Raw genomic sequence first — 24,323 nt, 5'->3', positions numbered from 1 at the left:
GTGATGGCGATGATGATGACTGATATTGCATTTCATTTTTATTCTGCCCTTCTTTCAAGAACAGCACAGCAGTATACATGATCCTCCACCTGCCTTTGCAACATTCACAACCCTGTTACGTGCCTTCAAGTTGATCACGACCTATGGTGACTCTATGAATCAGTGACCTAGGTAGAGAGGACCATGTACACTGGCCCAAGGTCACACAGTAAGCTTCGTGATTTGATTGGGGTTTTGAACCCTGTTTCCCCTTGTCCTAGCCCAACACTAACGCTGGTTATCATTGTAACCGTAGTTTGCTGTGACTTCAAACTCAGGCAAACAATGATTAGTGATAACTACAGTGTGCAGCCAAGCAAGAATCAGAACACACAGTTTAGTTTGGGATACAGTAATTTTTAGCAGTAACCAAAGATTGCTCAGTTTGGATATCATGGCATTGGAGTTACCACAAGCCAGGAAGTGGAGGATGTCTTCAGTTTTCATCTTTTAATCGTTACTAAAGACTTGAGCATTTTTGCTACTGGAGATTTTGTGCAAGTATTAACAAAAAAATTATCACACTTCCGGGAAGGGTGACTTCGCTTGTGCCTGCTTTTGGGACGGGCTCCCGCCTCAAAAGAAGCTTATTCAGATATAAATCAGTCAGAACATTTTTTTTTTTGACTGATGAAATTTCTCCCGGGCAGGGAGAAACATAGAGATCAACCTCAAAAGCCTGTTTTTGTTGGGAGGACTGGATTTCATTAATTTATGAGATAAGGTCCAGCCAACAATGCCGGACGGACTTCCGAACAAGCTCTATCTGTTTAAGCGATACGTTTATCTTTTCTTTAAAGAGAGAACGGACTAACAGGCAAGCACCCTTCTTTCTATTATTTTTTTTACTTGGTTTAAATTGTTGCAGCAAAAGGAGATTTGTCAGATTGATCGGCTTTGGACAACTTCTGGGTGAGCTATAACTCTTCTCTGTTATTTACGAAATTAACAGCTTATCTCTGTTTCTGTCGCAAAAAGCTGTCCTGGAAGTGCATTCTAAAGATATAAACAGAAGAGGGATTTCTATTCCTGATTTCTATTCCGAGGAATATTATATTGTCTGGGACTATTCTCTTTTTGGTCTATTTTATTTTGACGAATCTGCTTCTTCACGACGCCACTAACTGTTTTGATGCTGGGAACTAAATTTGTTTTGCATTCTTGAACATAGAGAGATAAGGCAGGCTGCTCTGTTTATACTGTGATGTCATCAAGCCTGGAATATTAACCCAATTGTTGCTGAAATAAGAAGTGGTTCTTCTTTATTTTTGTTTTGCTTTGTTTTCGTGGTTTTAAAAATGGCAATCAAGAAAGTGGCTGAGAATCTGGAAGTAACTATGTTTCAGAAAATAATGGATGAGATTGAGATAACGAAACAAACCCTGCGACAGGGTAGTAAGGAGCTGAAAATTGAATTGAGCAAAATGACGCAGGAGCTTAAAGAAATAGGGGATCCTGTGAGAGAGGAGAATGAGATCAGAGATGAGAAAAGAAAAAATAAAGGGAAGATACAAGCCCTGGAGATTGGAACAAATGTGGAATTGGAAAAAGATCTGGAGTTTATGGATTTTAGAAATAAAATCTACTGTTTGGAATTTAACGTTATCTCTGAAGAAATTAATGAAGATATTAGAGATAAAGTTATCAATGGCTTGGATAATCTTTTGGACTGGAATGACGTGATGGAGTTTGATATAGAGAAAATCTATGGAATTAACTGCAGCCATGTGACAATGGAAAAACTCTCAAGAGATGAGCCAGTGCATTTTGTAAAAAAGAAGAACAGAGATATGACTTTACAACAGTATTTCAGCAACTTATTCAGAATGGATGGCAAGAAAATATTTGGGATAGAGGAAATTCCCATCAGACTCTTATTATATGACTATGGCTACGACAGCAAGATTATTATGGAATACTGATAATGGAAGATTGGACACTGAAATTACTGGACCTAACAGGACTATTGAAGATGGAAGATGGAACTAATAGGGATAATGGAATAATGGCTATTGAAATTATTGAACCTAACAGATTTTGATGAGATGGATTAATCGAAATGTTTATTTGGACTATGGTTATGACAATAAGATTATTATAATTATTAACGAGATGGATTAATCGACATGTTTATTTGGAGAAAAATTGATAGATATATTTCTTAAAGAATTGAAACCTCTCTTTGACTTTTTGTGGAAAGAATAAAGTAATGTTTATGAGATTTGATGATTAATTAAGATAACTACTGGAGGAAAGTGATTTTATAATATGATTTAAGAGACAGGATTGTTATATATTGTAGACCTATAACTGATTTGATCTGTGACAAATGGGAAGTCAATATTTTATTTTTTTTGTTTAACTATTTTTGTTTTGTTTTGTTTTTTGTCTTTGAATGTTTTATGATTTTGTTTTGTATGTTTTATGAAAATTTGAATAAAAATTATTGTAAAAAAAAAAAAAATATCACGAAACAATTGTATTTAATCCTGTATTCTTTGTTGACATTTAGGATTATTTATTTTCATGTAATTAAATGTAGTGTATTGTTCTTCTTGCAGCCCCTGACAAAGGCCCAATACAGTAAAGGCCGAAAAGCATTGGGCTTGCTTAAGAAATAAATTTTCCTTACAGCATTTTGGGATTTTTTTTGCCTTTTTTCTGGTTTTTTGAATGTTGACCACTTTTTGTAGTCTACATGATCTGGAACCTGGACACCCACAAGATCAGACACCTTTATATCAATGATGAGATCACGATCCACACAATGTCAGGGATGTCCAGATCCACCAATCTTCATTCCTGTGGTAAAGCTGTATTTATGCAAACATGTATGAAAACTCCTAATTTTGGTTCTGGATTTCAACAATGGTTTCCAGTGCTCACCTTCCAAAGCATCCATTGCACTGGCCTTCCTTTTCTATGTAGTTCCAGAGTCCAACAGATTTGCCATTCAAGGATGCCTCTCCCATGCATCCCTTAAAATGTGTTACCTTAATGGCAGGTGATTTCTATTACAGAAGAAACACATTTAGAGAACAAAATAAATATCAGGTAATGTGACTTTTATCCTGATAAACAGTATCCATGACCAACACATCGTAATTTAATAATCACAATAAATTGTACCATGTAAATAAAGGATATTACTGATACTTAGAACCCTTTGCACAAAACAGCCTATCTTCAGAACAGATATGGAAACTTGAGTACAGTGCTAGCACTTCCCTGCTGAGACAGGTACCTCATCTAGGGGCTCCAGCCACAAATACACAGCACCAAATTCCAGTGCAGAATGCAAAGACCGAATGCATCACACAGATAAGAAAGAGAAGGAGGCAATCATGCTATGGCTTTACTGCTGCAACTGTCTCCCTGCCTCCCTCTTCATACCATATGTGAATACTGGGCCTTGTCTGAACTGTAAAGCTCTTACACTCCCATCCACCAGCAGCTGAGAGCAATATTTCTTATGCACACAGACACTCATCATCATACATAGGTAAGCTCTCTGTTAGCAAAGACCAGGCACTCTGTTCCGGCCATTGCCATCACAGGCCAAACACTCATAAGAACTTTTGCCTGTCAGGATCACAGCTCAGATGCACGGATCAGAACAAGCTGTCACTGCACACAGACTTCCACTGCAGCCTCCAAGGGGGAAAGGGAGAAGACTACTCACATCACTGTAGCCTCCCTCTTCCCCCTGTGGGGGAGAGACTATGGCATGAGCACCTGCGGTGTACTCAAGTGGAACCATTCACTGGTCTCTCTTTTCCTCTCATAAACACCTACTGGGCATCCATGTTCAGTGACTATGCACTCCAGCTGCTATTGCTCACTGTTCTCTGCCTGTATCTCCCCTTATTCTCAACAGACTGCTGCCCCACAGGTACAGGATCCATCCATACTCCCTACAGACCACAACAGAATGCCACCTTGTGATCAGGATGCTCCTGGCTATTCCTCTGTGGGGTTGTTAATCTACTTGTTCCAGACAGGGTCCTGGACCCTTACAAGCTCCATGACACTATTTATTTGATTTATATCCCACCCTTCCTCTCAGTAGGAGCCCAGGGTGGCAAACAAAAGCACTAAAAAACACTTTACAACATCATAAAAACAAACCCTAAAATACATTAAAACAAAACTGCTATAAAAACATCTTTAAAAAAAAGGTTTAAAACATTTTTTTTAAAAAGGTTTAAAAACTTTAAAAAGCAATTCCAACACAGACACAGACTGGGATAAGGTCTCCATTTAAAAGGCTTGATGAAAGAGGAAGCCCTTCAGCAGGCGTCAAAAAGATAACAGAGATGGCGCCTATCTAATATTTAAGGGGCGGGAATTCCAAAGGGCCACCACACTAAAGGTCCATTTCCTATGATGTGCGGAATGGACCTCCTGATAAGATGGTATCTGCAGGAGGCCCTCACCTGCACAGCGCAGTGATCAATTGGGTATGTAAGAGATAAGACAAGATGGTCTTTCAGGTATCCTGGTCCCAAGCTGTATATTTTATTTATTTATTTATTATTTGATTTATATCCCACCCTTCCTCCCAGCAGGAGCCTAGGGCGGTATAGGGCTTTGTGCACCAAAACTAGAACCTTGAACATGGCCCAGTAGCTAATGGGCAGCCTGTGGAATTCTTTCAGCAGCGGGGTGACATGTTGGTGATACCCTGCCCCCGTAAGTAGTCTCACTGCCTCATTTTGAACCAGCTGCAGCTTCTGGACCAACCTCAAGGGCAGTCCCACATAGAGCGCATTACAGTAATCTAGCAAGGAGGTTACCAGTGCATGGACCACAGTGGCTGGGCTATCCCAGTCCAGAAACGGCCGCAGCTGTCTTACCAGCTGAAGCTGGTAAAAGCCACTCCTAGCCACGGAGGTCACCTGGGCCTCTAGAGACAAAGATGGGTCCAGGAGCACCCTCAGACTATGGACCTGCTCTTTCAGAGGGAGTACGACCCCATCCAAAGCAGGCAACTGAGCAATTATCTGAACTCAGGAACCACCAACCCACAGTGTCTCTGTCTTGCTAGGATTCAGACTCAGTTTATTGGCCCTCATCCAGGCCACCACCGAGTCCAGGCAGTGGTCCAGGGCTTGCACAGCCTCTCCAGATTCAGATATTACAGAGAAATAGAGCTTGGTATCGTCAGCGTGCTGCTGACACCTCGCCCCAAATCTCCTGATGACCACTCCCAAGGGCTTCATATAGATCAGTGGTTCCCAACCTTTGAGTATGAGATCCCCTTTATAAGCTCAAAAACTTTCATGACACCTCCCCCCCACCCCAGTAATTGTAATTTTAGCCTCTGTTAATTTGAAAAAAATGGTGTGTGGCAAAATCCTATCTTCAAATATCCCTTTCCATAAAAAGCTCCCTGCAGACAGGGAGATGTTGCTTTCTTTTTTTAATGCAAAGGTTCATCAAATTGGTATCCCCCTGTCCCACACACACAGTCTGAAGATGTACAGTCCTATCTCCCAACACTCGTGGGTTACAGTGTTGGACTAAGTTCAAATCCCCACCCAACCATGATGCCCACTGGGTGACCTTGGACTAGACACTGTCTCTCAGCCTGCCCTATCTCACAGGGTTGGTGTAAGGGTAAAATGGAAAGGGGGAAAACTATGTGCACCAACTTGAGCAACTTGGAGGAAAGGTGAGATATAAATGCAATAATAGTTAAATAAATACACTTCAGCTACAGTACTTGTTCTGAGTTAGGGTGTCATCAGCAGTGGCAGTATGAGGAGACTGGAGTTGGTGATAGTAATCCCCTCTTCTTCCTGGTAGTTCCATCCTCAGCCTCCTTTGGCATCTGCCACGTGTTTTATAGGCAGATGCCTGCCATTGGTGCACCTGAAAGATGCTCTGGCACTTCAGCAAAAGTCCTCCCCTCTCATTTGGAGCAAGGGAAAGGTGTTGTCTGCAGTGGCAGTGGGAAGCAGACAGTGTCCAGGGAGTGAAGACTTTTTTTAAAAAAGTAATACATAATTCATTTCTTTACTGTTCGCAGCCCCCTCTTGATTACTTTGTGGCCCCCCTGTGGGTCACAGTCCCCAGGTTGGGAACCACTGATATAGGTTAAACGGCATGGGGGACAAGATGGTACCCTGCAGGACCCCACAGCACAACTGCCAGGGGGCCGAAAGACAATCACCCAATGCTATTCTCTGGAAACAACCTTGGAGATAGGGTTGGAACCACTGTAAAACAGTGTCCTTGTTTGCACATAACACTAAACTATGGCTGATCACAAAATGATCAAACCTATAGACTCCAAGAGAGGAAATTGCAGCCCCTTTGCTTCTTCCCTATCATCCTGTTGTGCCGCACTGAGTTAAGCCATAGTTTGGCTCATTGTGTCATCTTAACTCAGGCTCATGGTTTAGCTCTTACAGACAAATCACAATCTGTAAACCATACAACAAACCTTGGTTACAGCTCATGTTTTGTCTAAAGAGAGCTCAACCACAAGCCTCAGTTTCAACAACACACTAAGCTAAACCATGGCTTAGCACAGCTGCAAATCAACCAGGAAAGACCATGCTAAGCCATGGTTTCTCTTCAAGTTACATGCAAACTGGTCCTTTATACAACAAGTGATGGTGTGCTGGTAGGAAGCTGGTGCCATATTAAGCACTGTAACTGCTACCCTGTTGCTTGTCAAGCAATTGTCCAAGGTACAGGAGCTCTGTTGGGGTGTTTGGGTTAAAAACCCACACATGCTTTATACTTCAGGAACTCCTTCATCCTATACACTGTTCAATAAAGGCTTCAACTTTACCACATGCTGTTTTTTATGAAATTCCCACATGAAGAAACACATGACCATCTATTTATAATATCTTTTTGAATACCATTATGGTTCTAGGATCATGTTGTGCAATATCCACAGTCAAACACCTGTTTGTCACTAACTATACACCAAGCAGGGAACTGTAGCCAATCACATTCCCTGATGAATCTTCTATTTATGTTTATATCCTGTTTTACAGTAACACTCCTGAAGTCTCTTCACACCAATTAAAATACCATAAAAACACACCCTCTCATATAAGGAAATATACATCTTATCCTTTAAAACATGCTCAATAACAACACAGCCCTTGAGGATCTGCATAAAGCAATCCAAATCTTTCCTTATCCATAGGTAAAATAATGTTCAACACAGAACATTTATAAATGATTCATTGTATTCATATTTTTCATATTGGCAAGTGAACTCTTAAGTATCTTTGGTGCATACCTGAAAATAGTGTGTAAAACAATCTTACATACAATTTAAATATTTCCTTTCATCCCTGAATGTATGGTAATTCTTGTTCATTCATCACAAAACTCTGAGTGGAAAGTGACATGGAAATCAATAAAATGAGCTATAATGAAATATTTTAGCATGGCTAGTACTTTTTTCACCTTTATTTGCCCTCCAAGTCCACCAATAAACATGAGAGTTGATTGGTTTACATCCAGTACTGTAGCTGTCCCAGGAGAGGTAGCAGTTCTCATCAAGGATTTCTGAGAAGAGTTGGTCTCCTCTACGCTCAGAGTGCCAGTTTTTCCAAACCTAATTATCACAAATAATATGAGACTGAAAACAGTTATGCATGCTTAACTGCCAAACTGTGTTATATACTGATAGTTAAAGAAAGAGCTGGAAAATATTCTGAGATTAGAGGTGGTTGCATTATATATGGTTGACAGCAGCTGATCTAACCACTCACAATTATTTAGTTGAACTGCATTTTCCAATACATAGTTGTCTCCTTTAGACAGTAATTCTTTCAGACGGATGGCCATGCAAACCTGATGTTCCCCTAAATGTCATTAATTACATGTGTTGCACACCAGTTACATCTTACCTTGTAGCATGTATTCTGTGCCACTTGTTGTTGTTTATGGGAAAGTCAGAATATTCCAGTCTTGTTGATCCAGAGCCCATATCCCACAAGAAAGCCACCTTACCACGTCGCATCTCCACTGCCATGAAATCAGTCTAAAAAGAAAGTTGTTAGATCACTGGTAGAATGCCAACTGGCTAAGGGTGGTGTAAGTGAAGCTACTAAAAGTCAGCATTTAAAAGCATTGATCAAATCCAAATGAGACCTGGTTCACATATTAAATAAGCAGCATGGTTGCACGTTAAACATAGACGCATATGGGAATGATTCCATGAAGGAAACTGTGCGTCATTTGACCTCTCATTGTGGATTGGGCAATCTCAAACATAGCAACATGGCCCTCCTGAAAAAAGGGATTTTAATGACATGGAATACAGTAGTGGCTGGTGGAGGGGTGCGGGTGGGGCTCTACTGCTCTCCCAGCTTTCCAATACCACGGGTTGCTGCTGCAGACCAGGAGGGGGAGGTGTGAGGTGCAGGGAGCTTAATGCGGGGTGTCAGGAGCGGCTGATTGGCTCCACCACCCTGTACTGCACCACAACAAGCTCTCTCCCTCTCAGTCTGTGGCTGGGACCTGCAGTATTGGAAAGCCAGAGAGCAACAGAGCACCACCCACACCACACCATCAGCCACTATTGATGGAATGGTTAAAATTGGTCAAATGCCACGAGAAGTAGCTTCACCCAAGTTGGCACATGGGACAGCACCTTAACTCTTCTGTTTTTAAGTGCTTACCACTTCACTTGTATATGAAATCATGTCTGAAGAATACAGGAAAGAAAATACGGAATATGAACACAAACAGATCACGTTGGCATTTGAAAAGCCAGTGGTTAAAGAATTTCCACACGCACATGCAATGTTAAGTACAGTAATACCTCGCATTAACGTACTCAATGGGACCAGAGAGAGTACGTAAACCGAAAATGTCCTTAAAGTGAAGCACTACCTTGTAAAACTTTTTTTACCTCTCTTTCATGAGGAGCCTCAAAGCCCCGCGCTAAAGCCTCTGCTGCTGCGCCTCTCAGCTGATCACGATCGCGCCTCCCAGCTGACTTGCGGTGGCGCGATCGCGTCTATTTCCACCCCCACGCACTAAAGCCTCTGCTGCTGCGCTGCGTTTCTGGAGAAATACAGGCATATGGAGCATGTACGTTATAGCGAGGTGACGTTAAGTGAAGTGACGTTAAGCGGGGTATGCCTGTACAACTAAAACACATACACACACAAAAAAAACTTTATAGAATTTGTGGGACCATTAAACTTACTATTTGTAAGTGAGGCCATCAAGAAAAATAAAACTAACAGAGCAGTTGTAAGATGTGCCAACAATACAAAATTATCCAAGCTTAATTATCCGAAGGATCATTTAATTGAAAATTACAGCTGGCTCTACCAGGATATAAATACTTTGTAGTTAAAGAACCAATTATTCTTGTATAAATGCAAACTATTATAAGAAATAATTCAAATTAGCTGAAACCAAAAATAAGTAATACTAGTGGCAATAGGAACATCATCTTTGTTACCTGTAGTACTTAAACATTCGAACAAAATGAAGGCTCAGCTCTAGAATTTGTTGGATTCTAAGCAGCAGGCCGTGTCCAACCCCTTTTCCCAGCTGGGTAGTTGCCACTAACCTCTGTGCTTCCCTGTCCGCTTCTTTTCAGTGTATGCAGAGACGTCCCCTGCCCACAATGGGTTACCAACTCATTTCATTGGCAGAAACAGATCAGCATGAATGTTCCTTTTGCACATATTATTTGCTCCCACCATTGAAACAAACGGGGTATCCCTCAAGCATAACACGTCTGTGCCTGGCTATGAGCACAGAAAAATGCATAGAACAGGCAACTGTTGCATCCTAAAGGAATATTTTTCATCCCTCTTGCAAAATATTGCTTAACCTATATGCAACAAAGCCCGACAGCATCCGCACAAGTGTGGCATACAAGATTGCTTGGAGCTGGATAGGAGTCTTTGTTCCTCTCATTTTACTAATAGAAACAAAGAGAAAAGGGGCAGCTACACATCCACAATGATCACTTCAGCCATGGGACAGAACAGCCAGCTCTTTCCATGTGTTTCATATATCTTATGATCCAAATTTTAAGAACTTATCACTGCTATTCAGACCAGTCAGTAATTTACATGGGGTACTATTTAATGCCAGTCTTATTCAGAGTAAACCTACTGAAATTAATAGACATGTCTAACTTGGGTTCATTAATTCCAATGGGTCTACTCTGAGTAGGACTTAGTTGACTAGAACCCATAGATACAAGATCATACTTTTGTATGCTGCACTAACAACACAATCTGTATATAATAAGTCCTACTGTATTCAGTGGGGTTTACTTACTGCAGAGGGCTACAGCCTAATATAGAATAACTAGCTCTGTTTTCCCAATCACTAACGTGAATTAGAATTCCCATTTCACCTATAAAAGTATATGAATAGGGTTGGACAACCTACTATGCTCATTAACTATCTAAATGCAGCAGAGTGGTTAAAAAGGTGTTACAAGACAGCTAGTGTATTTTCAGTGACTGACCAGAACATGTAATCTTTGGGAAAGAATTTCCTGCCTATAAAATGAAGACTTTAGTTGCCATATAAAATGTTCTAAATCCTTCTGCTTACTTTGCCACTGCTACCCAGATAAAATAGGAGGTTATCAGGTTCAGTTGTTTTAACATTTAATGTTAATGTATTGTAGTTAGTAGATAATATCTGGGGCTGATAGGCACGAATACAGTCTCTTTCTGCAGACACTGCAACTTTAATCTGAAAAAAGAAAAAGAAAAATGCAAAGGTAAGGTTTGTATATATAGGTTGTATATGTCTTAAGAACAGATATTGTGCTGTTTGCCGTTAAATGAAATTCTTGATACTAATGTGAGGCAGTTGTACGTTAGGATTCTGTTGTATTTAAATATATGATGATGATGATTGTGATTATTTCATAATACACAATAATATTAAATATATTATTATGGCACTTCTACAGAGTACATGTCCTTGCCCTGTACAGTTTACAACCTAAAATTTGACACAAGGGAAACAAGGAAGGGGAAAGAAGTGGAGGCAGAGACAAACAGGGGAAGAATATCTGATAGTCTCTCTAGTTCTATAGGGCTGAATCAAAGGCCTCATGGAAATGGTAGCTCTTAAAGAGGAAGTAAGAGAGGTGGCATCACGCAGGTGTTCTGGGGGGCAATTCCAAGTATACAGGGCAGGTAGGGTGAAAGGGCAGAGTCTTTTGAGGGAATAGATGATCTCCTGGTGGCTAAAGGAACTGAAGGAACATGAGTCATGGACAGAGACATATAGGCAGAAGTGGCTCATGCCGTGGGGGTGGGGTAGAGCCACAGGGCAAGCTTCCCATCACCAGTGTAGCTAGATGGCAACATCAGGGCTGCATGGGCAAAGTGATGGACCCATATTCACTCCGATCCAAGACAGTTGCTCAAGTTCTGTTTTGTCAAAATATATGGGCAAACTTGATTGATCAGGAACCAGGTCCCAGTCTTTGGTCTGAAGCCACATAAGGCCAGCTCAGGTCTGGTCAGTGCCTGGATGGGAGACCGCCTGGTAACCATATGTAAACCGCCTTGGGTTTCATGAAAAAAGAAAGGCAGGATATAAATGTAATAAACAAACAAATAAATAATAATAAATAAAATTGCTATAGTGGACAGTTCTGCCAGCTAGTCTGTCAATTAGCTATCTCTGAAATGCAGCACAAGGAGCACTAAGCTGACAAATGTTAATATAACTGTACATAAAGGATATATATCTTGCAGATCTAATGGATTAAGAAAACAAAGAGTGCAACATTAGTAATAAGAACTACTATGGGTACAAAATCTGTCACGTCCTGGTGAAGCGTTCTGACTTCTTTTTCCTAATCAGCAACTTGGTGCACTGCATAATAAATCACCTTTTATTTATAGGAAGGCTTGGCGTTTATAGGAAGGCTTGGAGAGTTAGAGAGTTGTTGTTGAAAGAAATAAATCACAGACTCCTACTGGATATTCACGAGTCTCTTGACAAGCAAAAGAAACTCTTTGAATTGTGGCCTGTGTCTTCATATTGCAACACATACATACACTATTGATTAGGAAATGTGTGGTAGTGAAGCTTACTAGCTTTTTCCCCCTCTGAGGGAATGTGTAAGACAATAAGTAGCTTACAGAAGCTGCCTGTTTGCGGGCCTGACTGATGAGCTCTTTAATTTCAGAGATGTTTCTGCTGAGGTTCTCTTCCAGCACCTTCAGAGGTTTCAGCCTACCAAATAAGATACTGGCCAGGATTTCAACTTCATTCACTTTTCTTTCAGCTGACGCAGCTGCCAAAAGAGAAGGTTTTGAAACAGAGTTCTACTGCTTGAATTACTATTTAGGATACAACTGAAGATTTTGTTGCATTCAAGTAAAAAGTATACACCAATACAAAAAGCATAGGCAACTTACAGTATAAATCACTTCTTATGATTGCTGCCTATTAATTTAGGCTTGTAATTCTGAACATGCATACTTGTAATAAGAAAGGTATTTAGCAATTCTCATCTGCACACTTTTAAGGTCCCTCCATATAAGCAAAGTAGAATAAACTGGCTTTAATGTAAATAAATATTAAAAACCACTTAGGTTTAAAAATTAACCCCACTCTCACATGCAGTGACATTTCTAGAGAGCAACGAAGCAGCAAACCTACCAGCTTTTGATGAGTCGATTATAAGTTCATTGGTTTTCTGCAATGTCTCATTAACTTTAGACAATGCAAATGAAGTGTTCAGCAACTTCTCACTAAAAACCCCAGTGCGTCTTAAACCATTAAGAGCAGTCACATTAGCAGACACAGCAAGCTCTCGTACAGCAAGAATATTTTCACTGATACCTGAAACAGATGATCAACATAACTGGATTACCAATTTAGAATTGGGGTAGAAAACTCAGACTTTAAGTCTTGGCTACCAGTCTCAGGGCCAAACTAGACACAATATGAGAGTTCTGTGAATAAGATCCCCCACAGACTTGTTGGGTTTTTACATTAAAGCTGCCATGTAGAGTGGAGAAGTTAAGCTTGAATTATTAACCCAATTGTTGCTGAAATAAGAAGTGGGTTTTTTTTTCTTCGTTGTTTTAAGAATGGCAATCAAGAAAGTGGCTGAGAATCTGGAAGTAATTATGTTTCAGAAAATAATGGATGAGATTGAGATAACGAAACAAACCCTGAGACAGGGTAGAATGGAGATGAAAATTGAATTTGGCAAAATGAACCAGGAGCTTAAAGAAATAGGGGATCTTGTGAGAGAGGAGATTGATGAGATCAGAGATGAGAAAAGAAAAATTAAAGAGAAGATGCAAGCCCTGGAGATTGGAACAAATGTGGAATTGGAAAAAGACCTGGACTTTATGGATATTAGAGATAAAGTTTACTGTTTGGAATTCAACGTTGTCTCTGAAGAAATTAATGAAGATATTAGATATATTAATGTCTTGGATAAATTTCTGGACTGGAATGATGTGATGGAGCTTGACATAGAAAAAATCTATGGAATTAACTACAGATATGTGACAATGGACAAACTCTCAAGAGATGTGCCAGTGCATTTTGTAAAAAAAAAGAATAGAGATATGACTTTGCAACAATATTTCAGCAACATATTCAGAATTGATGGCAAGGAACTATTTCTGAGAAAGGAAATTCCCATTAGACTTTTATTATATGACTATGGCTATGATAGCAAGATTATTATGGGATACTGACAATGGAAGAATGGCTACTGAAATTACTGGACTTAACAGGATTATTGAAGATGGAAGATGGAATTAACATTGATAATGGAAGAATGGCTATTGAAATTATTGGACCTAACAGATTTGATGAGGTGGATTAAATATTTGTGAGAAAGGAAATTCCCATTAGACTCTTATTATATGACTATGGCTATGATAGCAAGATTATTATGGGATACTGATAATGGAAGAATGGCTACTGAAATTATTGGACTTAACAGGATTATTGAAGATGGAAGATGGAATTAACATTGATAATGGAAGAATGGCTATTGAAATTATTGGACTTAACAGATTTGATGAGATGGATTAATCGATATGTTTATTTGGAGAAAAATTGATAGATATATTTCTCAAGGAAGTGAAACCTCTCTTTTCTGTGGAAAGAATAAAGTAATGTCTATGAGATTTGATGATTAATTAAGATAACTACTGGAGGAAAGTGATTTTTTAATATAATTTAAGAGACAGGATTGTTATATATTGTAGACCTATAACTGATCTGCGACAAATCGGAAGTCAACATTTTATTTTATTGTTTAATTATTTTTGTTTTGTTTTGTTATGTTTTTGAAAATTTGAATAAAAATTAATAATAATAAAAAAGAGAAGTTAATACTTTCCCTTATGTCATTTCCCCACATCCCCACAAATCTGCTTTTCCCTTATGGGTGCAAACACACAGGTATCTGCAGCAGAAAAGAAATATTTTAATTCATCGACAGCAAGGCATGAATATGGTTTAAGTACTCATCAAGTCAATTACACCCACTGCATGAACATTTAGTCCACTGATGTCACATTTCAATGCACCTTAATGTCCTGACTGACAAAATGGGTTGGTTTCAATCTTAAAACAGAAACTGGTTCATTGAACAGCAGTAAGTTAACTGGGCCATCAAGAGCAGACTCAGCATCTTCCGGTGGAAAAAAATTCAGACCAAGTGTGCAGCTGAAAGAACTTGACAAGCGGTATATGTTAAGGTTTGTCTTTTTGTTTTTAACATTGAATTTTAAACTGTTGTAACCTGCCCTGGGACCTGCTAGTGAATAATGGGTGGTGGTGGTAAGAACAATACCACCTTTTTCCATTAAAAAAATTGCTTTTACATTCCAGGCTATTTTTGTTCCTTCTTTTTAAAAAAGAAATACCAAGGAACAGCAATTCTAAAGTTTAATTAGGCTGTTTGCATTATTAAAAAACATTAATCCTTTAGAAGAATACAACAGAGCTGATTCTACTAAGCCTACCCTTTCCTTTTTTTTACTTATACAAAGATCTAAAATGTTTAGGGCTTTTTCTTTTAAGGCTCTTATTTTCCATTACTATTTCACCGGCATGATTTCAATGAATTCAGTTAAAATCATCTTAAAATCAGCTTAAAGGTTGCTTTTTTCTTTAATTTCAAAGCTCCTGTGTCTTTAACAGATGCATGACAGGCAGAATGTCAGTAGCTGAACCACTGCCTGACGCAGATATAGAGCAATGCAGGAATTGAGCATTTTTCCTTCTGTGCATGTGGTAAAGACATAGGAGCCCTTCCAGGAAAAAAACACCCATGTGGCAGTCTTATATGGCATGTATCTAAGAAAGCGATACAGGATGAAGATCTTTTCTCCTTACACACATATGCAGTTTCATCTCAAAACTGTTTTCAGCATTCTCAAGATATAAAAGGAATTACTGGATTCTGCAGTTAGTGACAACCAAGTGGTTAAATATATTTACCTTGTGTAATGAAAAGGCATATATCACAAGGAATTTCACTTACCATTTGACAATGCAGTCAATTGCAACAGTGAGTCATTAAACTGTTTAGCAAAGCCACTGGTTTTCTCTTTAAGTTTTTCCACTTTTATGTTCATCTCATTTAATCCAGACATAAATCCTGTGGAGAAAAAAATACTTGTAATCCTGACACAATAGCCTACTTCTTGAAACAACTTTTTCCAAAGGTAACCAAACTCAATGCATAGATTCAAAACAGGACCGTTTGTCTAATAATCTTCCTGTTTCCACCCCCAAACATATAGATCAGACTCCATATGCTAATGAGAGCAGATGTACTGTTCAAATACATGGAGAAGAAAATTTGACATATCGAGCACAGGTAAGGGAGCCACACATGCTGCAAGAGCACATACACAACAAATGCCCCAAAACAAAATATAGTGACAGAAAATTCTTCCCTAACGCCAAGTATGTTGTGGACCTATTGCTTCCAGAGGGGCAATCTGGAAGTGATTAAGGTTCTAACCCACTTCTTAAAATGTTTACATACTATGCTAATATACAGCAATTATCAGCCTTGTGGCTATCTGTGATGTATTTCATCCTTCTTGAAAGGAGTTCAGGTGCATTAATATTCCTCCTCCTCCACCCCCCATTTGATCTTCACAATAAACCTGGAAAGGTAGAATAGGCTGTAATGGCGGCTGGTCCAAGGTCGCTTAGTAATGTTCACTGCTGAGTACAAATTTAAACCTCCATCTCCCTTATATCAAACTTCAACACACAGTTATGCTGATTTAATTCTGATTAAAGTAATAGTTGTTATGCTCTCAATTAAGACACAAATCATCACCAAGGAAGAGTACCGACGAGCAGCTCGGGCTTGCAGGAATAGCGTAAGGAAAGCTAAAACCCAGAATGAGCTGAGGCTGGCGAGGGAAGCGAGGAACAACAAAAAGGGTTTTTTCAGATATGTTCGAAGCAAGAGAAAGACCAAGGAAACAGTGGGACTGCTGCTCAATGAGGATGGCAAAATGTTGACAGATAACAAGGAAAAGGCAGAACTGCTCAACGTCTATTTTGCCTCCGTTTTCTCCCAAAAAGGGAACAGTGTGCAACCTTGCATCGGTAGCAATCTCAGTAAGGGGTCGGGACTGCAGTTCAAGATTGATAAGGAGATAGTCAGGAAATACCCAGTTAACCTAAATGAGTTCAAATTTCCAGGGCCAGGGTATTGAAGGAACTTGCGGATGTACTTTCGGAACCTCTTGCCATCATCTCTGAGAAATCCTGGAGAACGGGAGAGGTGCCGGAGGATTGCAGATGGGCAAACGTCGTCCCGCTCTTTAAAAAGAGTAAAAAAGAAGACCCGGGGAATTACAGGCCGGTCAGTCTGACTTCAATACCGGGAAAGATATTAGAACAGATAATAAAAGAGTCCATTGGCAACTATCTAGATGACAATGCTGTGATTAGTAGGAGCCAGCATGGGTTTGTCAAGAAAAAATCCTGTCAAACTAATCTCATCTCTTTTTTTGATTGGGTCACTAGCTTAGTAGATGGTGGAAATGCTGTAGATGTCATCTATCTAGATTTCAGCAAAGCGTTTGACAAAGTCCCCCACGACCTTTTGATTGGCAAACTGGTCAAATGCAGACTAGATGGAAATACTGTCAGGTGGATTCACAACTGGTTGGAAAACTGTACTCAAAGAGTGGTTGTCGGTGGCTCTGCTTCGGACTGGAAGAAGGTTTCGAGTGGAGTGGCACAGGGTTCTGTCCTGGGGCCGATACTCTTCAACATTTTTATCAATCACTTAGATGATGGGGTGGAGGGAAGCCTTATGAAGTTTGAGGATGATACAAAACTGGGAGGGATAGCTAACACAATGGAAGACAGGAATAAAATTCAAAAGGACCTGGATAGACTAGGAAATTGGGCTGAAATTAATAAAATGACATTCAATAAAGACAAATGCAAGATTCTGCATTTAGGCCACAAAAACAAAATGCACGGGTACAGGATGGGAAATACCCGGCTTAGCAGTAGTGCGTGTGAGAAGGACCTTGGAATTGTAGTGGATCGCAAGTTGAACATGACCCAGCAGTGTGATGCTGCGGCAAAAAAGGCAAACGCGGTTTTGGGCTGCATAAACAGAGCTATAGTTTCCAAGTCAAGGGAAGTAATACTCCCGCTATATTCTGCATTAGTCAGGCCTCATCTGGAATACTGCGTCCAGTTCTGGGCGCCTCATTTTAAGAAAGATATAGACAAGTTAGAGCGGGTTCAGAAGAGGGCGACGAGGATGATAGCCGGTATGGAGAACAAGTCTTATGAGGAAAGGTTGAAGGAACTTGGCATGTTCAGTCTGGTGAAGAGAAGGCTGAGGGGCGACATGATTACACTCTTTAAGTACCTGAAGGGCTGTCACATAGAGGAGGGTACAGATTTGTTCTCTGCTGCCCCAGAGGGTAGGACTAGGTCTAATGGTTTTAAGTTGCAGGAGCATAGACTCAGATTGGACATTAGAAGGAACTTCTTGACAGTAAGGGCAGTTCGGCAATGGAACCGACTGCCTAGGGAGGTGGTGGGATCCCCTTCGCTGGATGTCTTCAAGCAGAGGCTGGACAGCTATCTGCGGGAGATGCTCTAGCTGTGAATTTCCTGCTGTGAGCAGGGGGTTGGACTCGATGGCCTACAAGGCCCCTTCCAACTCTATGATTCTATGAAACCTGAATTTTTCCACATAGGTATTTACAAGGAGAGATTTACATTCAACATCGCTCTCTGGAAGCAACTACCAGCAAGACTTGTTCATCTCTGGTGACAGCACTTTCCCACCCCAACTTTAAATGAATAGTTTTCTGATTAATCTTAAAACTGTGTACAAGCATACAATGCTTGAGTGATTAACTTGCTATAGATCCACACTCATCCCTTTGCAGACAGACATGCAAAATGAGCACAGCAGAAGAAGCAACAATTTCTCCCAGTTTCCCCCAGATGCCAGCTACGCCAAGTGACAATTCTGACAGTCTTGAAGCCATCCCCTTCTCCATACCCAGCCAGGTGCACAGAGTGCAATTGGTTGGCCCTTGTGGCAATCATGAAGCCACATCCATCCCACTGCCCAGAGCAAAGAGTTTTTTAAATACTGGAGGCTTGCCTGAAATTTAAGGAACAAATTTAAGGAAGGAACAAAAACTCATGGCAGATTTGGAGTCAGGTACATATGTCAGCAAGAGAGCAAATATAGAAAAAACCCAAACTGGCTTAAGAAGAGAGGTGGCATAATCGTTAGGGTGTCAGAGGAGGATAGATAGATTAGACTGGATTAATAGACAGACAAACAGAGCAGCTGGAGTAAAGCACAGGGTTGAAAACAAATTTGTCAACATATGTGAATTGCTGCTACAATGTCTAAAACAAATCTCTCTCTCTCGCTCTCTCTCTCGCTCTCTCTCGCTCTCTCTCTCTCAAGAGAAAGGGCTTCATCGTTTATTTTAATAATGGCCATCAGTATAGTATGCAACATTTCACAAGCAAACATTATTTTATACTTGCCTTCATACTTCTTGTGCAAACTTTTTGCTTCAGTTAAAAACTTGGAGCCAAGCTGGAGAAAGCTTTTCCCAGTAGAATTAAAGGTTTGTTTTCGCTTAAAACAATCAGATAATAAGGAAACATTATATACAAAAACAAATTAACAATACCGTGGTTTTGGCATGACTGATAATTTTTGAAAAAAGCTATTATTTGCTATGGCCGGAATTTAAGGGAAAACATACTTATGGTTACATATGATTCTGGTTTAAGTTTCTCAGCCCTAAGATTAGTTGTGCAAACAATTTATTTCTAAGAAAGGGACAAAACATCACCATCATTATCTTCAAAGAATATTATCCTGGCAACTCAGAAGGATATACGGGAACAAACATGTAGAAATGAAGCATTGTGAGACATCCAAAAGGTAAATGTAGTACTTGTATAGCATTTTATGATGTTATGACTTTGTACAGATGTATCCAATCTACATCTACACTGTATTCTAAGCATTACAGGAATCACCCACTTACCTGGAAATAAGTCCAATTCAACTTAGTGGAACTTGTTTCTTGGTATACATCTAGGATTGCACTGTAACAGTGCAATCCTATTAATCTTTATTCGTAAGCAACTCCCACTATGTTCAGTGGGGCTTATTCCCAGGTACGTTTGCATAGGATTGCACTCTAACTCAAATTATTATTTTTTATCTTTTAAGTTATTCATCTTTAGAAAAAATAATTGATCCAGTATGAATATCAGTTACTGGTACCAGTCCAAAGTCCTTCACATTCTCTTTTATGAGAATGGGTTGGGACAATGAACTAACAAATCAAACTATTCCACGCTAGCTCAAGTTTGCCATTGATTTACCTTGAACAAGGCAGGAAGAGCACATTTTCTATCCGACAGCTAGGAGCAAGATAAATGTTGTGGTTAGGGAGTGAGTAACAGGTTTTAGAGCAGGGATGGGGGGGGCTGTTGCTTCTCTGGGATGATGAGAATTATAGTCCACCAACATCTGGAGAGTAGCCAAAAAGTTCCCCATTCCTGTTCTAGAGGGTGAAACATGCAAAATAAAGAAGGATTTTAAAAAGAATGTAGGGTGCTTCAGTTCTCAGGCACTTACCACACGTGTTGAGTCCACTACAATCCTATAAGCATCACTTGCCAGACTGTCTGCACTTTCAATCAGACCTTTAACGGTGGAGAATGCAGAAACTGCATTTGTTGCATTCAAGGACACATTTCTAGCATTCAAGAGACCACTGCAGTAGGGGAGAAATATATAAATGAGCTGTACATTCCCATTCATACCCAAAACAACTCAACTGTGCTTCCCTTTGGATTTTGGCTTTCATTTGGCTTATTTTGTTCACATTCCTCAGTAAAGAGTGTAGTAATTTAAATCCCAGTTCCTGCGTCTTTGCCTTTCTCGCCCCCCCAATCCCACAGCAGTTAGACATTTAACAGCTTAAAATGATGGTGAAACTCAGAAGAGTTTCAAGATCAGCAGGCCTGTTTTGTTGACCTTATTGGTAAAGGCTCTTGTTCAATCAACTCCATGCCTTAGTTCATGATGCACTCACCTGTCTAATGCATGAGCAACTCTTTGTAATTCAGCTGCACGATCTTCCGCTCTGTAAACAAGATCAAGGGCACCTCGAGCAGACAACTGCATGACCAGGTCATCCACATGCTGCCTTAGTTTGCCATTCCATAGGATCAGTCCATCTCGATAGCTTTCTAGATTCTAAATATTCAAAATCATTTATTGCTGAATTATGGATAATTAACTATAACAAATGAGTACCTAAGTGTACAGTAACTTACAGATATAGTGTTAATTACATCTTTAGCAAGGGCAGCTGCCACATCCAACTGTACTTTCCCTCCATTGGTCAGCATAACAGAGAGCTCCTTTTTTTCTTGAATACTCAGCTTTGTCTGCTATGGCAAAAATACAATGGTGGGAATATTTGATACTTCATAACAACAGCTATTATAGAATACATATATCTGGAATTTTGTACTTAATGGATCATGCAGACAAAACATTATACATTTCACTAATGCTAGTATCAATCCAATTTTAAAGCAAATTTCCCTTAAAAACTACTTCACACTCTCTGTTGTAAAATGAAATTATATACACTGCCAGTGTCCTTACATTGAACTCCTTGAGGTTGCTATTAATAAGAAAAAGCAGGCGCAGTGTCTCATTGGTATTGGTGCTAGCCTCATTCACAAGATCTTTGGCTTCTTGAAGTTTGGTGTTGTGGTTTAATAGGGTACGTTTTGCAGTTTCTTTTAAGTTTTTTAATTCTTGCTGAGGTCTCCAATATTCTTTCTGAATTCGCATCATCATCCTTTCCACAGCTCTAATGAACAGAGAAAACACATTCAGTAAGCGAACTTACATAAGCCTTCTTAAAAGTAGAAGAGTTCAAAAGCTGCAAAAGGGCAGGCCTACTACCGTATTTTTGCTATCTGATACTTTGGTTATAGGTTTGTTTTTACTCATAGAACGCTAAAAATCAGGGGGTGGGGAACCTATTGCAGCCAGAGGGCCAGATTGGAACTTACCCATCCTTCTAGGGGCTCCATTCCAACAGCAGGCAGGGCAAAAGTGGGCAGGATACCCCCCCCAAATCATGTACTTCCATTCCCTCTATTATCTCATGCACCAAGCACACACCAGTCTGTCTGTCTGTCTCCTCCTCCCTCCAATCACACACACATACATGCAGTCACATTCTCATACATACACTTTCACATACCAGGAAGACAGGCAGGCACACACAGTCAGCATTCCAGTCCTCTCCATTCCAGCACTGGGGTGGGGCTGGCTGGAAAGATCCCTCTGCAAGCTTGTAAGAGAGGATCTCTAAAGAGCAGACAGAGGGATTTTCTCTCTCCATCTTAATGCTAATTACCACAGCACTAAGATTGGAGATAAACCCTCTGCCTCCTCTTTGAAGAAATTAGTTTATAAATACCATAAAATGTTTTGTTATCAAGAGGGACTCACCCACTGGGGTGTGGCTGCATCAACAGCCTCCTTTGCTTATGTTAATATGAGTATGTTCAGGAATACCAATCTGCTTACTTTAACTCAAGATTACTGTCTTGGTGCAGCTGCTTGAAATATCTTCCACGCATTGTATCCAACATGATGGGGATCTCTTCTTCCAGTTCCTGAAATGTTCTATTTGACAAAGGGAAATCCATACCTAATGTTTCATTAAGGGATGTTGCCACTTCCACAAGTACTAGATAGAGGAGAAAAACTCAGTTAGAAAATTGTTTTTAGCACTCTATAAAACCAAAACAAATACATTGTCTCTTTATAAACAACTTTTACAAATGAATAAAGAATATTATTTTAAATATATAATTATTATAGCATACTGTAAAGCATGTTACCTTTAACAGTTGCCTGTAATGTATCAATAAATACAGCCAGTTCTCGACTCTTCTTCAAGGTCTTTTCCGTAGCGTTGTGGAGATGCCGCCCTCTTTGTAATATTCTATTTAACTAATGTAAAAGCAAATGGTGGTTTTATCTAAGACATTTAAACAATGGCTTTAATGGCTGTGCCAAAGAATGAAGATCATATCTAGAACTCAAACTTGGATCATACACTGAATTTATGTGAAACAAATTCATTCAATTTCTTTTCATATTCCTGGCTCCTATCAACCAGATCCTGCAGAAAGAATGAAATGAACTGCAAATGCCAATCTCACATATTCATGAGAATTATCAGCATGTTATTACTATTGGGCTTTGTAAGTCCCAACAGAACCAAATTATAACTATTTCAGTGCAATATAACTTAAATAGAGCATGGCTGGTAACGAAAAAATCTTAAAAATATGGAAGAAAACCTGCAGGAATGGCAAAACAGCTTTATGTGGTAGATTTTCTTTTTACTAAATTAAGGTTACAATCCTAATTCCCTAATTCTTGCTGCTGGATGGGCACTACTGTTGGCCATGTTTCCACCAGTGGCAGCTAGTGCAGGGGTGGGACAGTGGCAGAGCAGGGCCAGTCATGAATTCATTGAATCCTAGGCCTGACCATTCCTCAGACAGGCACTCAACTTGGACCCCTCAGCAGTGCTAGCCTGGATCTAGAGCAGGAAAAAATGTCAACACCCGCACCTTCTGGCCTAGTTGTTATGAGCCAGAAGGGCTCCAGATGCATGGTCTATCTGCCACTCTTTTTTACCCCTTGCTCCTGGCTAGGACTTAGGATTGTTCTGCCTGGCTCCCACCTCTACCCAGAGTCTAGCAGTCCCAGTGCAATGTATTGGCTTTGATGTATAATTCACTAATAGGCAAAAAACCTTGTGGTTTAAGACCGTACTTATAGCTGAGAGATATTTCTATCAAACTTTAAAAAGCAGGGAAATTGGGCAGCTACAGTGAATGCATCAGGGGAGCAGGAGACCTGACCTCGTCTCTAAGATAGTGGACTGCCCTACACATTTGTCAAAATGCAAACACAATTTGGGTTGGTCTTTCACAGTCCAATCCACTTCCTGTGTAGCTTGCAAGAATTTGGTAACATTTGCCTCTAACCATATGGTGAGTCTGGCAACACCTGCCATCTCCAAAGATGGAGAATTATATATTTGTATGTTTGTTGGTGGTTCTTCTTACTTTGCTTCTATTCTGTGTTACTAATGTTTCTACAGAGAATCTATTCTAGAAAATTTTATTTCCTTCATTATTCATCTTAGAAATCTGTGTCAAATTTATATTTATTAATTTCAAAGCCTTTTTATTGGTCAATGTCATATGATGGTGAAGACAGCCTTTTGTGTTTCAAATTGGAGGTTATGTTCTATTTTTGTTTTGGGTGCATTAACAGTTGAATCTGAAACGGTAGTTTGATGTAAAATCAGACGATTACAATATGTTGCTATTTCAGGAATGACTCTACCTGCTGGGAAAAAGAGGATGTATCTTTTCAGCATGCTATGTTTAAACCACTTCATTTAAGGTAAGGTGGGCACGGTCAATCATAGAGCACACCTAGCATTTTTCTAGAATATATTTCACCCCCACTGTTTTATCTTGTGCAAACTGAGACACTCCTGATGTCCACTGGTGACTATTCTGCAGAATAGTCAGTACCATTATTCCACAATTATGTTTGGACTTTTTTTAGTGTAAATTTTGCAAAAGTGTTGCTGTACTTCACATATTCACAGCAAAAGAAACAAAAGAAAATGATTTCCTATAGTAAACTTCACTAAAATTGCAAAGTAAAT

The 24,323-nt window shown here is 39.7% G+C and overlaps 1 protein-coding gene across 1 annotated transcript in view; it reads right to left on the bottom strand.

The window, feature by feature from the left end:
• The window catches only part of LAMA1 (laminin subunit alpha 1), a 141,469-nt gene that overhangs the window by 23,953 nt on the left and 93,193 nt on the right, over positions 1–24,323 (bottom strand). Inside the window, exons 35-48 of the mRNA XM_061595855.1 lie at positions 22,468–22,579; positions 22,151–22,313; positions 21,212–21,422; positions 20,875–20,991; positions 20,631–20,794; positions 20,171–20,309; positions 19,060–19,153; positions 15,536–15,652; positions 12,679–12,861; positions 12,156–12,310; positions 10,603–10,746; positions 7,920–8,053; positions 7,474–7,624; positions 2,926–3,050 (exon numbers count right to left, since the gene is read on the bottom strand). Of these exons, the coding sequence (XP_061451839.1) occupies positions 2,926–3,050; positions 7,474–7,624; positions 7,920–8,053; positions 10,603–10,746; positions 12,156–12,310; positions 12,679–12,861; positions 15,536–15,652; positions 19,060–19,153; positions 20,171–20,309; positions 20,631–20,794; positions 20,875–20,991; positions 21,212–21,422; positions 22,151–22,313; positions 22,468–22,579 (2,009 nt within the window). The remainder of the gene's footprint in view (positions 1–2,925; positions 3,051–7,473; positions 7,625–7,919; positions 8,054–10,602; positions 10,747–12,155; positions 12,311–12,678; positions 12,862–15,535; positions 15,653–19,059; positions 19,154–20,170; positions 20,310–20,630; positions 20,795–20,874; positions 20,992–21,211; positions 21,423–22,150; positions 22,314–22,467; positions 22,580–24,323) is intronic.

Source organism: Rhineura floridana, chromosome 1 (assembly GCF_030035675.1).
Source record: "Rhineura floridana isolate rRhiFlo1 chromosome 1, rRhiFlo1.hap2, whole genome shotgun sequence".
NCBI classification, from domain to species: domain Eukaryota; kingdom Metazoa; phylum Chordata; class Lepidosauria; order Squamata; family Rhineuridae; genus Rhineura; species Rhineura floridana.
Note: the sequence above shows the minus strand (reverse complement) of the source record. Positions and strands in the feature narration are given on the sequence as shown.